This window comes from Mus caroli, chromosome 14 (genome assembly GCF_900094665.2).
Source record: "Mus caroli chromosome 14, CAROLI_EIJ_v1.1, whole genome shotgun sequence".
In the NCBI taxonomy this organism is placed as follows: domain Eukaryota; kingdom Metazoa; phylum Chordata; class Mammalia; order Rodentia; family Muridae; genus Mus; species Mus caroli.
The window spans coordinates 23584222-23600929 of record NC_034583.1 but is presented as its reverse complement, the minus strand read 5'-3'; the positions used below and the strand labels follow the sequence as shown (position 1 = coordinate 23600929).

The 16708-nt window shown below is 52.9% G+C and overlaps 1 protein-coding gene across 2 annotated transcripts in view; it reads left to right on the top strand.

Annotated features, from left to right (window-relative positions):
* Dnah1 (dynein axonemal heavy chain 1) overlaps positions 1–16708 on the top strand; it is a 70574-nt gene that overhangs the window by 48682 nt on the left and 5184 nt on the right. For both annotated transcript variants that reach the window (XM_021181308.2, XM_021181307.2), the window contains exons 47-67: positions 2814–2992; positions 3838–4068; positions 5467–5663; positions 6147–6282; positions 7435–7643; positions 7863–8034; positions 8885–9076; positions 9479–9589; positions 10275–10460; positions 10703–10894; positions 11705–11872; positions 11953–12144; positions 12363–12494; positions 12953–13078; positions 13810–13929; positions 14053–14202; positions 14300–14460; positions 15036–15261; positions 15391–15586; positions 15871–16022; positions 16441–16637. In XM_021181308.2, the coding sequence (XP_021036967.1) occupies positions 2814–2992; positions 3838–4068; positions 5467–5663; positions 6147–6282; positions 7435–7643; positions 7863–8034; positions 8885–9076; positions 9479–9589; positions 10275–10460; positions 10703–10894; positions 11705–11872; positions 11953–12144; positions 12363–12494; positions 12953–13078; positions 13810–13929; positions 14053–14202; positions 14300–14460; positions 15036–15261; positions 15391–15586; positions 15871–16022; positions 16441–16637 (3625 nt within the window). The remainder of the gene's footprint in view (positions 1–2813; positions 2993–3837; positions 4069–5466; positions 5664–6146; positions 6283–7434; positions 7644–7862; positions 8035–8884; positions 9077–9478; positions 9590–10274; positions 10461–10702; positions 10895–11704; positions 11873–11952; positions 12145–12362; positions 12495–12952; positions 13079–13809; positions 13930–14052; positions 14203–14299; positions 14461–15035; positions 15262–15390; positions 15587–15870; positions 16023–16440; positions 16638–16708) is intronic.

Sequence of the window (16708 nt, the reverse complement as noted above, 5' to 3'; positions counted from 1 at the left end):
GGGAGCAGGCACCAGCAGGAAAGTGGGTGATTTGCAGCCAGGAGGCAGCCTCAGGCAGCTCTAATCTGTCAGTCATCACTTCAGGGCCACGTCAGGTTCTGTCCTGTCTTGGTGCCCACCTCTTCCCTCTCTTCCTCTCAGCTGAAAGAGGTTGCCAAACTCCCTCTCTGAGCCTTAGGATCTGGATCTCAACGTGTCACAGGAATCTCCCCGTGGCTCCGGTCACCTTGACCAGGAGGGAACTTCCTATTATAGTGCATGACTGGCTTCTCCTCTTTGGCCTAATGATGATGGGAGTCACACAGCCCCCACTAGCAGTATTTCTTCTGTTCCACTGAGCCCTCAACACATGAAGATGCTGTGGGGCATGGTGGTATATGCCTTTAATCCAGCACTCAAGAGGCAATGGCAGGCACATCTCTGTGAATTTGAGGCCAGCCTGATCTACTGGTCTACATGATAAGTTTGAGGACAGCCCATAACTACATAGTGGACCCTGTTCTAAAAACAGACAAGCTCACCCAGGTTTCTCCTGTCTTAATTAAACAAAACAAAATTTCTCTTCCCCCACTACCTCACTTCTCTTCTTAGCTTTATAACAAAACTGCTCCAGAATTCTTTTCCCTCTGACACGCCCACATCCCTCCTGCCTCCCACTGAGTTGCCTCCTCCTCTGCTGACCACAGTGATGAGAGGGTAGCCATGCCAACAGTCAGCTCTCAGGCCTTATCCACTCTACAAACAGCCCATTCTCCCAGGCCCTTCTCCCTCCTGGGTGTGTCAGTCAGTGTTGTGTTGCTCTGAAAAAAAAAAAAATAGCCTAAGTAAGGAACAGTTTCTTTTTGTTTGCTGATTTGAAAGTTTCATCTCTGATTGGCTTGCTCAGGGGCTCTGGGGCTGTGGTGAGAAAAACTCCATGACAGCAGGAAGCATGGTAAAGCAAACTTGTTCCCTCGGTGGCATCGAGGAAGCAGAGGCAGACAGGAGGATGCTGGGGCCATGGGTAGTCTCCAGAGATGCTCTCCAAGCAGTCCTCTTCCTCCAGCCAGGCCCACGTCCTTCACGAATTCACTGTGAACCCATTTGTCAGTGACTTAGCCTATTGACGAGATCAGTGTGTTGGCGATCCACTCATCTCTGTGATCACATCCACCAGCTAAGGACCAAGCTTTCAGATCACAAGCCTTGGTAGGGAGCCGCCTCAAACACAAACTGTCACACTAGGTGCCCCATCGTGGACTGCCTGGACACTGACCCCCAGCCCCTTTCCCTCTTAAATACACTTAAATACATCCTGGCTCAAATTTAAAGTCATCTTTACGTCACCCACCTCCAAGTCCCCACCCCCAGCCCCCTACACACCAGGTCCCACCTTTCCCATCTATCCTCCATGTATCTCATATTGCGCCTGTCCACATCCAAGTTTCTGATGTCCTGCCGGCCGGCAGCTCCATCCTTCCAGATGCTCATGACAAGAGCTTCACGCTCATCCTCTTCCTCTCATGCCATCTGACAACTGTCAGGAGATGCCTTGGCAATCTCCACAGGGTCTGTCCTCAGTCAGCTCGCCGCCCTGTCCTCTTTCACCCAATCATTGGGACAGCCCCTCCCCTGGTCTATTCACTCTGCCTCCACTTAGCAATGATCCATCCTCCTTCGGCAGCTAGAGGGACCTGTTAAAATGTTCATAAGCCTGCCTATATTCCTAGCTACTCAGGAGGCCAACGTAGGAGGAGGATCATTTCAGTCCACAAGTTTAAGACTACCATGGGCAAGACCCCGTCTCAAAAATACATAGCACCAAAAGTATAGTAAGATCAATGCTCCCCTTCTGGTCAACTGTTGTAGCCAAGCGACAGTGCCGGGAAGAGTGTCCATGCTTCACACCACACATCACATCTCCTGGTCAGCCACTCCCATTGATCCTTTACCTCCTGTCTACAGGTGTTTGCTCTTGTGGGCCGCTCTGCCCAGACACACTGCAATCTCACTTCTTGATCTCAGCTCAAATGTCTCCCTTCTTGGGGGGGGAGGATGTCCCCCAGCATTTCTGGGCTCACTCCAGATTTTGAGGTTTCCCAAACTTCCCTCTTGCTGCAAGTCTCTCAGTAGCATTTTCCACCTGGTTGCTATCTCCTTGTCATCCATTTCCAGGACAAAGCTTGCCAAGGATGAGAGGCATCTGAGTGTATCAACCTCTTGCTCATCACCTGGAATATGCTTCGTCTCCTGACCCTTTGTCCCTTCTGAGTCCTCCCAGGACCTCACATTCCCACTCTCAGAGTTTAGCTCCACATGGAGACAGGGGTATTTTTTTTATGGAGATGGTGGTGATAAAAGCCAGATGGGGCTTTAGCAACCCAACAGAGGGGTGGTGAGCCCACAGGGTCGAGCCTGAGGTCCAGGTCACCCTACACCCACCAGGTCACTCCTGAAGCCCGTAGACCCATGTGTGACTCAGCATTGCCATGTTCAGGTCTGGCCATAGGCTCACGAGGCAAGGCAGGCATAGGCTCCCCCAGTCCTAAGCCCATTCATGGCCACAGCTCTGTGACTGCATCTCAGTGCCCTGTGCGTGGCTAGTAGTCTGGAATGTGGGGGTAATCTTAGGCACAGAGAACAAGAGATCCCCATTCTAAGGTAGGGACTTCAGGAAGGCCCTCCAAAGGAGGAAGCATCTAAGAAGGGACTAGAACAAATATGGAACCCAAGCCTAAGGCTATGGAATAGGTGCTGGGGGCAGGAGGGGGGACGGTCAAAGGAGAAAAGCTAGGAGCTGTCTGTGTGACCCAGCCCACGCTCCTGTCCCACAGCTGGGGCCCCCAACATCGACGATTTGACGGAGCCCCTCGTGGATGCCACCATCAATGTCTACGGTATTATCACCTCCCAGCTGCTGCCCACGCCAGCCAAGTCCCACTACACCTTTAACCTGAGGGACCTGTCCAAAGTCTTCCAGGGAATGCTCATGGCTGAACCATCTAAGGTTGAGGTGAGTATCTGCCAGGCCCACCTCATGCCCCTGTTGCCCTTTCCATCCTCTCTAGACAGCTCCCAAGTTTAAGCCTTCAGTCTCTAACCCTAACGTAGCCTAGTAGAGGCCATTTCCCTCTTCCGTTTGAGAAGACTTGGTGGAGGCACACAAGGTGCCTTTGGAAACTAAGCATGTGGAGATATGAGGAGTGGGCAGGGGGACGCACAGGAGCCAGCATGTACAGGCCATGGGACCAGCAGAGAGCTCAGATGGGGAGCCACATGGGGCCACTGCCTAAACAACCCAAGTGTGGCTGGCTCTAGGAAGGTGAGGTGGATAAGACAAGAGTTGGTTCTGCCCTTGCCGAGCTCATAGCCAATGAATTAGGAGCAAAGTCTGGAACGTCCTTAGTGTGCCCGGGTGGAGAGGCGTGGAAGCTGGAACAGCTGGGCAGTGGGTCTAAGCACAGAGCGACTGGCGGGGCTTGCTAAGCAGTTAGAGGTGGGGTGTCAGAGAAGAATAAGGAAAGTGAGGTCTACTTTTCAGGCTTAGAGTTTGGAGGTTTAGAAGAGAGGAGGAGTGGAGTGATGACTCTGGAGTATGCAGCTGCCAGTCCTGGTGCCTAGTGGGCCCTGGGCCCTGGGGATAGGGGGGCTCAGGGTACTCTGCCATCCACTTTGTCTTCAGTTGTGCAGAGGCACGTCTCCCAGCAGTTCCTGCCTGGAGCTCTAGCTCTAAGTCAAAGGAAGGAGACTAGTCCTGAGAGCCGTGCTCCTATCCCCTGGTACTCTGTCTTCCCTGGCACTTCAAATGATGACCTCAGGCCAGGGACCCAGACAGGCCCTGACACTGGGTACTCTCAGGACAAGGTGCAGCTGCTGCGGCTATGGTACCATGAGAACTGCCGTGTGTTCCGTGACCGCCTGGTGAATGAGGAAGACCGCAGCTGGTTTGATGAACTCCTTGAAACCCAGATGGAGGAGTTTGGGGTGGCCTTCAACAAAGTCTGTCCCTTCCAACCCATTCTTTATGGGGACTTCATGTCGCCAGGCTCAGATGTAAAGTCCTATGAGCTCATCACCAGTGAGAGTAAGGTGAGTTGCTGCTCCACTCTGGTAGGTGTTCTTTAGTCTATCCCCTGGAATCCAGAAAACACCAAAGAGAGGGCCGAGAGAGTCTGAAACTCTACATAGGATAAGTGTAAGACCCCAGGCCCACTCCCATCACCATTAGAAAGTCAGGATAAGAAGAAAAAAAAACCTTTCGGCTCCTCTGAGCCCCGGTTTCCCATTCACATGGGTTTAGTGAGGCAGCCCATCTGTGAGATCAAGAGTTCATCTGAGACAAATCCTGCCAGCAGTGACACACCACACCCATTTGCCATGCTGCCATTCTTTCATAAAGGAGCAGAAGGGTTTTGGTGCTATGGCTCAGTTAGGACCTTGGGTGACAGGGTTGAGGTTTCCATCAGTGGCCTTGAAGCTGTGAGCCTGCAGTGGACCTTCTGGTGGGTTTTCCCACGCACATCCTCTAGTTTCCAGATGGTTTTACCCAGATTGCTGCAGACTGGTGTGTCTCATGGATCAGGCTTCTCAGAGGCTGACCTGACTTCTGAAAGCCAGAATTCCTTCCATGCACAGGGAACAGAACTAGCCATGGCCAGCTCTCTGTCAAAGAGGGCCTGGTACTCAGCATTCCAGTGTCCCAACTACTGAACCTACCTATAGCAAGAGCTGCCACAAAAACAGTGACATGGGATTCCTACAAGGGCCTCCCCAAACACTTTCAAGGTAGAGCTGGCTAGAATCCAAAGAAAGCAGCAAGAGGTGATGGGCCCGAGGCATTTACTGAGGACTTTATGAATAGAGAGAGTTACAGTTTCCTCATGAAACAACATGAGATAAGATATCCTAGTATGTCCACAATAGGGGCTATGGGGGCTGGAGCTTATTAGAGTATAGAGACTTGGCTGGGGAAAGCTAGCATCTGCATAGGGCTCTCTCAGTATGTCTCGTGCCAGTCCTGAGTCAACTCAGCTGCACCTGAAGACAGACAAGGTTCAAGCCCACGGGAGAAAATCTGCAACTGGCCAGGTCACAGAGTAGTCAATCACTGACATTTCTGGGTCTGAACAGAGAGAGGTGGGGAGCTGGGAGAGCCCTCCATGGAGCAGAGCCTGCCATGCCCCTCCACTCCCGTGTGCCCAGCTCCATGGAGCAGAGCCTGCCATCCCCCTCCACCCCCGTGTGCCCAGCTCCATGGAGCAGAGCCTGCCATCCCCCTCCACCCCCGTGTGCCCAGCTCCATGGAGCAGAGCCTGCCATNTCCCCCTCCACCCCCGTGTGCCCAGCTCCATGGAGCAGAGCCTGCCATCCCCCTCCACCCCCGTGTGCCCAGCTCCATGGAGCAGAGCCTGCCATTCCCCTTCCACCCCCGTGTGCCCAGCTCCATGGAGCAGAGCCTGCCATCCCCCTCCACCCCCGTGTGCCCAGATGATGCAGGTGATCGAGGAGTACATGGAGGACTACAACCAGATCAACACAGCCAAGCTGAGGCTGGTCCTCTTCGTGGACGCCATGAGCCATATCTGCCGCATCAGCCGGACGCTGCGCCAGGCTCTGGGCAATGCGCTCCTGTTGGGTGTTGGTGGCAGTGGCCGCAGCTCCCTCACTCGGCTGGCCTCCCACATGTAAGGGATCATGGTGGGCAGTGGGTGGCATGCGGCCGACTGTTTAGAACAGATGCCTTCCACCATGGTAGAATCCTGGTGTTACCCCGACATAAACCTACTCGGTCCATGAGATTCTAGAAGAGCTGCTGATGGGACCTGGACCTCAAGAAGAGGCAGCAACAGTACCCTGTGGTGCTATAGAAGGGAGGTTAGAGGAAAACATCTAGAAAGATGCCTAGAAGAGAGATGCAGGGGGCCTGCTTTCAGAATCCAATCATAGAGGGCAGGTGGTGGAAGGGACAGGATTCTAGGCCATAGAAATAGTAGGCAAAGGTCAGGAAACAAGAGTGTGGGTGCAAGGCCTGGGGAATCTATAAGTCCTCCCTGGATAGGACCAAACACCAGGTGGCTAGCAGGGATGGGGGGCTAATGAATACCCACCACCCATCAGCACTTGGCTCCAGGCCTCTGGCACACCTTGACTCAAACTCCCGCCTCCAGGGCCGAGTATGAGTGTTTCCAGATTGAGCTGTCCAAGAACTACGGCATGTCTGAGTGGCGTGAAGATGTCAAGAAGGTTCTGCTCAAAGCTGGCCTGCAGAACCTCCCCATCACCTTCCTGTTCTCAGACACTCAGGTGCACCCACCACAGCAGTGGGCAGGGCTCAGGGTGGGCTGAACTCTGAGCATCCCCAAGTGGTGTCCTATAGGGTGCTCAGTCCTATATGCTCAACTCCCTATACATCAGGACCTGGTGGGATTATGATTAGGCTGATCACAGGAGGAACCAAACCCAGTCTCTCAAGACTAAGGGGAAAGCCGGGCGTGGTGGCGCACGCCTTTAATCCCAGCACTCGGGAGGCAGAGGCAGGCGGATTTCTGAGTTCGAGACCAGCCTGGTCTACAAAGTGAGTTCCAGGACAGCCCGGGCTACACAGAGAAACCCTGTCTCGAAAAACCAAAAAAAAAAAAAAGACTAAGGGGAAGCAGAGATCATTACCCATGCTCCAAGGGTAAAGCAGCACTTTGGTACTATAACACACTACTCATAGCTCAATGGCTTCCTACTTAAGGACCACAAGTAATTTGTTCCCGAGGTATAGGGAACCCATAGCTCCACTTTGGGGGGGGGGGCATAAGGCCTCTTTCCAGGTCTCTGAGTAGAAAGGCCACAAGACAAAAAGGACAGCACTTAAGCCTGATTGGCACTACAGGTTGTGTCAAGAGCTCCAAGATCATGCCCCAACCCTAGACAAGTTCCCTCCCTCCTAGACCTGTCCAACCCTTTCATGTAGTCAAGAAAGTGAGGCCAGATGCCTCTGTTGGTGGCCATGGTTTCTTCCTGAAGTAAAATAAGGCCTGGAGGAGAGCTAGAAAAGAATCAGAAGACTGTATACCACCACCCTGATGCCGGGGCCCTGCCACAGCCCGTGGGTTACACTCAGAACCTCCACAGTGGGGCAGATCTGAGTGTAAGTCCAGGACTTACGAAGTCAATGGTGTGACCTTGGCCTAATTTCTATATGGGGCTATTACAGAGGTCGGGGAAGCCAGGCAGTTGTGGTGCACGCCTTTAATCTCAGCACTTGGGAGGCAGAGGCAGGCAGATTTCTGAGTTCAAGGCCAACCTGGTCTACAGAGTGAGTTCCAGGACAGCTGGAACTACACAGAGAAACCCTGTCTCGAAAAACCTTAAAAAAAAAAAAAAAGGTCGGGGAAGACTGTTCATGGGACGTGATAGGTAGGGACTTTCATAAAAGTTTAGCTCCTACCCCTTGTCCTTCTCCAGATCAAGAATGAGTCCTTCCTAGAGGACATTAACAACGTCCTGAACTCAGGTGACATCCCCAACATCTATAGTGCAGATGAGCAAGACCAGATCGTCAATACCATGCGGCCCTACATACAGGAGCAGGGACTGCAGCCTACCAAAGCCAATCTCATGGCTGCCTATACTGGACGTGTGCGTAGCAACATCCACATGGTGCTGTGCATGAGGTACAGAGACTTGTCACCGAGCCAGATGGGGGCCTCAGGGATGTGTGTGAGAGGGTGCTTCTAAAATGAAAAGTGGCCCCAGGTCTGGCCACCATGCATTCAGACGGGACTACTAGGTTGGTTTGGCCTGGCTACTATGACACAGGGCTATAGACAGGCCCTGAGTGCTGAGTGCCTAAGTCAGTGTTGCTAGACCTCATGTGGGTCCTTCTCTCTCAGTCCCATTGGAGAGGTCTTCCGAGCTCGCCTGAGGCAGTTCCCCTCACTCGTCAACTGCTGTACCATTGACTGGTTTAACGAGTGGCCAGCAGAGGCCCTGAAATCTGTGGCCACCATGTTCCTGAGTGAGATCCCAGAACTGGAATGTTCGGAGGAAGTGATTCAGGGGCTGGTAGGTATCTTGGTAAGAAGCAGTCTCTTGGGGAGAAATGTCTCACTTAATAGAGGCTCGGGATCACTGAAGCCTACCACTGCCAGCAAAAGGTTGCTGAGATGGCATTACCTGATGGCATTACCTCAGTTCTTCCATGTGTAAAATGAGGCCACGAATCACGTAGTGACCCAGAGTGTGCTACAGATGGTTAGCACCCCCTTCTTCCAAGGGCCCCGACACCTCTTTAAAGATTGCAGATAGGATCAGCCAGGTTTGTCTGGTTCAGTCTCAGAGAGTTGGACCTCTGAGGTCAAAGAGCTAAGATGAAGCCAATGTTTTCCTGGCTTAGACCCAACCTCTGAGGGGACACCATCTTAGGCCTTTCAGAGGGAAGCAGCTCATGGAGCTGTGCCAAGGGCCCTGGACCATGGCTGGGAGACACCTGGGTCTGCCGTCAAGGCCAGGTCTGTTCTTGACTAGTATGGGCCTTGGGCTTTTCATCTACATAAAAGGTTGCCTAAGGGCTGGAGAGATGACTCAGTGATTAAGAGCACTCACTGCTCTTCCAGAGGTCCTGAGTTCAATTCCCAGCAACCACATGGTGGCTCACAACTATCTATAATGGGATCCGATGCCCTCTTCTGGTATGTGTCTGAAGACAGCTACAGTGTGCTCATATAAAAATAAAATAAAGAGGGGGGTTACCTGGGCCTGGAGGTCATGAGGATCTTAGGAAACTATTTATTTGAGGTAAAATTGTGCTGTGACCCTTTCCTCAGGACCAGGACACGGTGGCTTTATGGGTACCTGGCACCGTACCTGGTCTTTGCTGAAGTACTACAAGTATCCATGATCTCCACCTCCACAGATTCAAGTTTGCGTATTTATCCACCAGTCAGTGGCCAGGAAATGTGTTGAGTACCTCGCAGAGCTGGCCCGCCACAACTATGTGACCCCCAAGAGCTATTTGGAGCTGCTCAATATTTTCTCCATCCTCATTGGGCAGAAGAAAATGGAACTGAAGACTGCCAAAAACCGCATGAAGAGTGGCCTTGACAAGGTAGGGCTGAGGAAGGCCTGAGGACAGTGGCTAGCTACCTGGGCTGGGTCTCAGCAGTCTTTGATGCCAAGGTGACCTGGCATTTCAAACTGTACAGCCCAAAGTGCTGAAAAGGGTGACTTCCTTCTCAGTGAAAAAATAAAAATAAAAATTATCAGTGAAGGGTGAGAGCAAACAGAGGCACCCCCAACTTCTAAGGAAGTGAGGTGGCCTCCTCTAGAAACCACTGAGCAGCCTGGGGGCCACACAGGGAAGTGATTCAGCAGGGCCCTATCCTCAGAGCCCTAAGGCCTGGGGTCTCTCTCGTCCCTATAACATCTGGTTTTTGTTTTGTTTTGTTTTGTTTTGTTTTGTTTTGTTTTGTTTTGTGTTTTGTTTTGTTTTCTCTGCTCTCAAACTCAGTTGTTGCGCACTTCTGAGGATGTGGCCAAGATGCAGGAGGAGCTGGAGATTATGCGCCCCCTGCTGGAAGAAGCTGCCAAGGACACCATGCTCACCATGGACCAAATCAAGGTTGGGCGGCACACCGAGAGCTCCTGAGCCCACCTCCTCTCTGGTCCTATGTGAGAATACTCAACATCTCAAACACGGAATGGCTAGCCCCTGGCTTTCACACTTCCATTCCCTCATTCACTGGGCGCTCATTTACCTGGCAGGTAACTTAGGCAGGTTAAGCCAGGAGGCACTCCTTTGGCCGGGCATCTATGAAGAGCGAGGCAGATGAATCCAAAAAGGCCAGGCATTGATGATGTCACAACTCAGACTGAGCAGCAGAACTGGCACAAGCAGATGTGCAGATGCTGCCCAGAATCAGGGTTTACATCGAGGGTTCGGTCCTCCCAACACAGACCACCATTAGCATGACAGCTTTCTGCCACTATTCAAGGGTCCCGGTCTACCGAGTCAGAGTATTACAAAATGTTTCCTGAAGAAACAGGGAGGTGCATCTTTGCATCGTGCACAGATAGCAATGTGGGCCTGTAGGGCTGGAATGCCCAAACCTGGAAACTCCTAAGCCTTGTTGTGGCCCTGGAGATGTGTGGGAGGATCTCCTAGACTTCCCGGGTCTCAGCAACCTATTGGAACTAAGAGGCCCTTAGAAAGGGTAAAAATCTAAACCCTCAGAAAGAGGGGGGAGGGTTGGTATTCCTGCCCTTGCTGCTGGCCACTCACTGGATGCCCTGTCTCCCATCCCCAGGTGGACACAGCCATAGCTGAGGAGACCCGGAAATCAGTGCAGGCAGAGGAGATTAAGGCCAATGAGAAGGCCAACAAGGCCCAAGCTATTGCTGATGATGCTCAGAAGGATCTTGATGAGGCCCTGCCGGCCCTGGATGCAGCCCTGGCCAGCCTTCGAAACCTCAACAAGAATGATGTGACAGAGGTGGGCAGCCAGGCGTCTCCTCACACTCACTGTCATATCCCTTTCTATGTCCTCTTAGGTCCTAATGGTGTCCCCAGGCCCACCTTGTGCACATCCTTTGGTGACTGTGTACTAACAGGGAGGGAGCAGAATGAGGGCCAGATCCTCACTGCTTGTCCCACTTTCCTGTTGCCAACACCAGGCAGTCCCAATGCCCTAGGTCCTGTGGCAGCCCCTTCTAAACCTCTTGGCATGACCCATAGGTGCGTGCCATGCAGCGCCCACCCCCAGGAGTGAAGCTGGTCATCGAAGCTGTGTGCATCATGAAGGGCATCAAGCCCAAGAAGGTACCAGGAGAGAAGCCAGGCTCCAAAGTGGATGACTACTGGGAGCCAGGCAAGGGGTTGCTGCAAGACCCAGGCCGCTTCCTTGAAAGCCTCTTCAAGTTTGACAAGGTGACCACATTAAGCACATGGGCAAGCCAGGGGGTGGGACACAGCAGAACCGTGCGAGCTGGCAAAGTACCCATCAGCAGTGTCTGCAGGTGCCATGTTCTCTGTTCTGCCACTGCCTGCCCCACCAGCAGTTGGGGCACACATGCCCCTGGTGGGGACATAGAGCTGTCCGGGGTAACTGGACATGGAGTCTACACAAGGAGCTGTCAGGTGGGATGGCAACATCCCCTTCCCCAACTGAAGTCCACTGAGGATACTGGAAGCAGGGCAGGTTCCTGTGCCGACAGGATATCACCCATAGTCACTCCAAGGCTCCACAGCTTGGAGATTTCTTCCTGTCCTAGTCAAGAGATTCACCTGCTGCTCTGTATTATCTCCATGCCTGGGGAGCCTCCGCTTCTGCTGGCTGCCTCTAAGGTCTCTGGATGTCTATCCATTTGAGATTTTCAGTCCATGGGGATCTATCTGCCCTCTTGGACTGTACCATGGTTAGGTCAGCCTGGAGGCCAAGAACCCCTCCAGGGAAACCCTTCTCCAGTCCAGAAATTCACTGAGTGCCTGGCCTACATGAACAGGACCAGAGACACCCTTCTTAGAGAGGCATCTAGTCCAGGATGGCTCACAGCCTGAGCTCTGTTTTCCTGGGCTTGCCTTAGCCCCGGCCTCTGAGAGCCGGCTAGCAGTACAGGATCCCAGGCCCATCACCAACAACGGTTGGACTCAGATGGGACAGAGCGTGAGTGCGAGAGACAGGATCTGAGTTGTCCTTCTTAGGAAGCAGTGTCCTGAGATCAGTGATTTCTGCCTCAGGACAACATTGGGGAGGCAGTTATCAAAGCCATCCAGCCATATATCGACAATGAGGAGTTCCAGCCAGCTGCCATTGCCAAGGTGTCCAAAGCCTGCACGTCTATCTGCCAGTGGGTGCGCGCCATGCACAAGTACCATTTTGTAGCCAAGGCCGTGGAGCCCAAACGGGTGAGGACTGTACAGAGCTGGTGGGGACTGGCTCCCCTAGCCAGGAACTGGCTATGAGCTGGCTCTCTTTCTGTCTGCAGCAAGCCTTGCGAGAAGCCCAGGATGACCTGGAAGTGACCCAGCGGATACTAGAAGAGGCGAAGCACCACCTGCACGAAGTGGAAGATGGCATCGCCACAATGCAGGCCAAGTATCGAGAGTGTGTGGCCAAGAAGGAGGAGTTGGAGATGAAGTGTGAGCAGTGTGAACAGCGCCTGGGCAGAGCTGACAAGGTGCGCGCCCCTCCTCCACAGCCTGCGGGCGGGCAGGCGGGCGGGTGGGCGGGACCACCTGGAAGAGAGGCAGGCCCACTGGGGAGAGGAGGACTCTGTATGGGTTGGCTCTCCCCGCCCCCTTTCTAGCAACCTATGGGTGGGGTCACAGTGGGCAGAGATAGTCCCAGGCCCCAGCCCAGCCTCCCAGAGCCCACTCCCAAAGACTGCTTCTACAGCTCATCAACGGGCTAGCCGACGAAAAGGTTCGCTGGCAGGAGACCGTGGAGAATCTGGAGAACATGCTTGACAACATTTTTGGCGATGTGCTGGTGGCTGCCGGCTTTGTGGCCTACCTGGGCCCCTTCACGGTAAAGAATCCCCCGCTGTACCCCTGACCAGCTTTATCCCACAAAGAGACCCTCCTTGAGGCCTTACCTCTGCAAGGGCAACTGTGGAAAGGCTCTCCTTCCTTCCCTCACTGTAGCATACAGGTCCTCAGCAGGCACACAGCTGTGCACTCGAGTCAGCAGAGCCCCAATTGGAAGTAGACAAAGGCTCACACATGTGCACCCAGGCTAGACAATGCTCTAAAATGCTTCATCGTGTGCCCCCATTTCATCCTCAGAGCCATCCTTTGGGAAGACATTGCAGGCATGACTCATTTCATAGTCAAGGGTCTGAGGTTTGTAGGATCCAAGCAGGTCAGAGGTGTCCATAATGCCTGGCTCCTCATCTGAGGTCTGACTTCTGCATGCAGGGTTGTAGCAAGAGGGGAGGAGAATGCTGTGTGCCCAGTGTGGTGGCCTTACGTTTTACATCTCTCCAGGGCCAGTACCGTGCAACACTCTATGAGTACTGGGTCAACCAGCTCACAATTCACTATGTCCCGCATACCTCCAAGCCCACACTGATTACAACACTGGGAAACCCCGTGAAGATCCGCTCTTGGCAGGTAACTGTCGGAAGATGTCAGAATGTGCTTCAGACTGGGCCTAGGGCCTCCTGCCTGCTTTCTACACTCGTTTCCATGGATACCTCCTCTGGATCCTCCTCCTGCCTCCTTTCTACCCTTGTTTCCATGGATACCTCCTCTGGATCATCCTCCTGCCTCCTTTCTACCCTCCTTTCCATGGATACCTCCTCTGGCTCCTCCTTCTGCCTCCTTTCTACCCTCCTTTCCATGGATACCTCCTCTGGCTCCTCCTCCTGCCTCCTTTCTACCCTCCTTTCCATGAATACCTCCTTTGGATTCCCCTGGGTATAGCAAGAGCGTAGTGAGTAGATAAAGAAGCAAGAACCAGGCCAGGTATGGCATAGATGTAGCTGTAGGGAGAGGTTTCAAGTCAGGTCTAAGCAAGGCCCCAAAGGCAAAGAGAGAGGCCACAAGTGGGCAAATATAAAGGGCCAATGGGATTTGGGCACCCTGAAGGTGATATCACTAAGCAAGGATACAGAAGCCACGTGGACAAAAAGGCCCAGCAAAGGAGAGCATTAGGAGACCGTCCAGCAGCAGAAGAGAATTCTGAAGACACATCCTTGTCCACACTGCCATCTCTATCCCTCATGCTCCCCCATGGAAACCATACAACAAGGAGAAATCTACAGCCACACAGAGTTAGGAGTAGCTAATGTCCAGCCAGCTATGCTCATACAAGAGCCCTGAGTGAGCATGGCTTCCCACAGATTGCTGGCCTCCCCAATGACACTCTGTCAGTGGAGAACGGGGTCATCAACCAGTTCTCGCAGCGCTGGACCCACTTCATTGATCCCCAGGGTCAGGCTAACAAATGGATCAAGAACATGGTAAGCAGACCTACCTACCAGCTCTGCCTCCTCAGACAGGCTCGGATGTCTTTCCCAGTGCTTGGGGAAGCAACTGAGCCTTGGGCCTACTCTCAGCTCCTGTCACCCCACCTTCCCCTGCAGGAGAGGGAAAGTGGGCTGGATGTATTCAAGTTGAGTGACCGTGACTTCCTGCGCAGCATGGAAAATGCTATCCGCTTTGGCAAGCCATGCCTTCTAGAAAATGTGGGTGAGGAGCTGGATCCGGCACTGGAGCCTGTGCTGCTTAAGCAGGTAGGCCTGGCAAGGAAAGGGAAGCAATAGACTGCAGGCCTGGACAAAGAGCTGTCCACACTCCAACCGCAGTGCTGGCCCATCCTGCCTACTACAGACTTACAAGCAGCAAGGGAACATAGTCCTGAAGTTGGGAGACACCGTGATCCCTTACCATGAGGACTTCAGGATGTACATTACCACCAAGCTGCCCAATCCTCACTACTCACCAGAGATCTCCACCAAACTCACCCTCATCAACTTCACACTGTCACCCAGGTAAGAGCCTCCACCCGAGAGAACACAAGCATCAGCTTTCCCTTCCTGACAGCTGTCCCCTGGCCATCCCCTAAGCTACCAAAATCGAGAAGTCTGTCTTTCCTGTTGAGTGACCCCCTTAACTTCCTCCCGGGTACTCTGGCATCTCAGGACTTTCCAGACCCTCCACTGGCTCCTCTTACTTATTAGCTTCATTTCCACCTAAAAGTATCCCTCTACACACACACACACACACACACACACACACACACACACCGCCTGCTATATACTAAACTCTTCATTGGAGTAGCTACAACCAGTGGGAGGAAAAACAGACACTCTTAAGCCTTATTTTACTTGATCATACTCAGTCCCCTTTTCTAGTGAAGACTCTAACTGGCCAGCCCCTGCTACCCAAGGTCTCACTGAGAACCACTGGTTTGAAAGCAACCCTGCATCAGTCCCACAGATTGAGGCTCAGCCTCCGGGGCTGACATTGGCAATGGTGCTGGGCTCTTGATAGGTAAGTGTGGGCTTAACATCGATCCCTGGAGTTCCCCCGGTGTTATAAACATGATGTCCTCTACCCCTGGTAGTGGCCTGGAGGACCAGCTACTAGGCCAGGTCGTGGCTGAGGAACGACCTGATCTGGAAGAGGCCAAGAACCAGCTGATTGTCAGTAATGCCAAGATGCGCCAGGAGCTGAAGGACATTGAGGACCAGATACTGTACCGCCTCAGTTCCTCCGAGGGCAACCCTGTAGATGACATGGAGCTCATCAAGGTGCTCGAGGCTTCCAAGATGAAGGCTGCTGAGATCCAGGTTGGGAAGTGCCTTCCTATCAGCCTACCCTCCCTCCCATCTGCCCCAGTCCTGCCCCAGTGTACCTTTACCTTCTGCTCTTTGCAGCCTCCCTGGCCCTAACACCTTTCCTATCGCCCCTCTCCCCAGGCTAAGGTCAGGATTGCAGAGCAGACAGAAAAGGACATTGACCTCACACGCATGGAGTACATACCCGTGGCTGTCCGCACCCAGATCCTCTTCTTCTGTGTGTCGGACCTGGCCAACGTGGACCCCATGTACCAGTACTCTCTCGAGTGGTTCCTCAACATCTTCCTCTCGGGCATCGCCAACTCAGAGAGGGCAGGTAGCTCTAGCACACTGAGGTGGATGGAATGTGTACGGGCACATTTCTATGAGTCCTCATCTCCCTTCACCTTTACATCATATACTCATGCATAATACCTCAGAACATACCACCTCGCATCCCTACCCTACTTAGAGCTGCTTATTGGAAACACTAGCTGTCCAAGGAGATGCACAGACTACCCTGATAGCTACTAGGAAGACTTTGGAACCTGGGCTAGGCCCTGAGACTCTCTCCCTTCTCCCATTTCCCCATTCTCTGCCACCACTTCTTCCACCCTGTAGACAACCTGAAGAAGCGCATCGTCAACATCAACCGCTACCTGACCTTCAGCCTCTATAGCAACGTCTGCCGCAGCCTCTTTGAGAAGCACAAGCTGATGTTCGCCTTCCTGCTGTGTGTCCGTATTATGATGAATGAGGGCAAGATCAACCAGGTGCAGGAACAGGCAGATGGCTCGGGGACTGTTTGTCTGAGGGCTCATCCTGTTGTGGGCCTGAGGGCAAAGGATAGGTACAAAGGGAAAGCCAAGCAAAAGAGCATAACCCCGTTAAAGGGAACAGAGGTCTTTGGAAACATAATTCTTGCTTAAACACAACAGGGGACTCTAGATTAATATGGGCCAACTGATGCTATGAACGTAAGTCTTCTCAGAGCCTTAAAGGTGCTACTGAGCAGAGAGATTGTCCCCAGGGACAAACTGTCCTGAGCCTCCCATACTTGTCTAGTCGGGAGCATCTGTGAACCTCATATCCAAGAAAGGGCAGAGTAGTGGACACTTAGAGTAATTCAGTTTCTCTGGGTAAGGTGCTGGCTACAAGGAGTGGGCGCCAACTCAGTCTGTACTCTACTAGGCTGAGTGGCGCTATCTCTTGTCTGGAGGCTCCATCCAGACCATGTTTGAGAACCCTGCACCACAGTGGCTATCAGACCGGGCCTGGCGAGACATCTTGGCACTTTCAAACCTGCCAACTTTTGCCACCTTCTCTAATGACTTCGTGGTGTACCTCTCAGAATTCCAGGCCATCTTTGACAGTGCTGAGCCTCACAGGTGGGCTGGATCCCATAGTACGATACCAGGCACATAGGAGAAGACCTCAGAAATGGGCCCACCCAGAGACC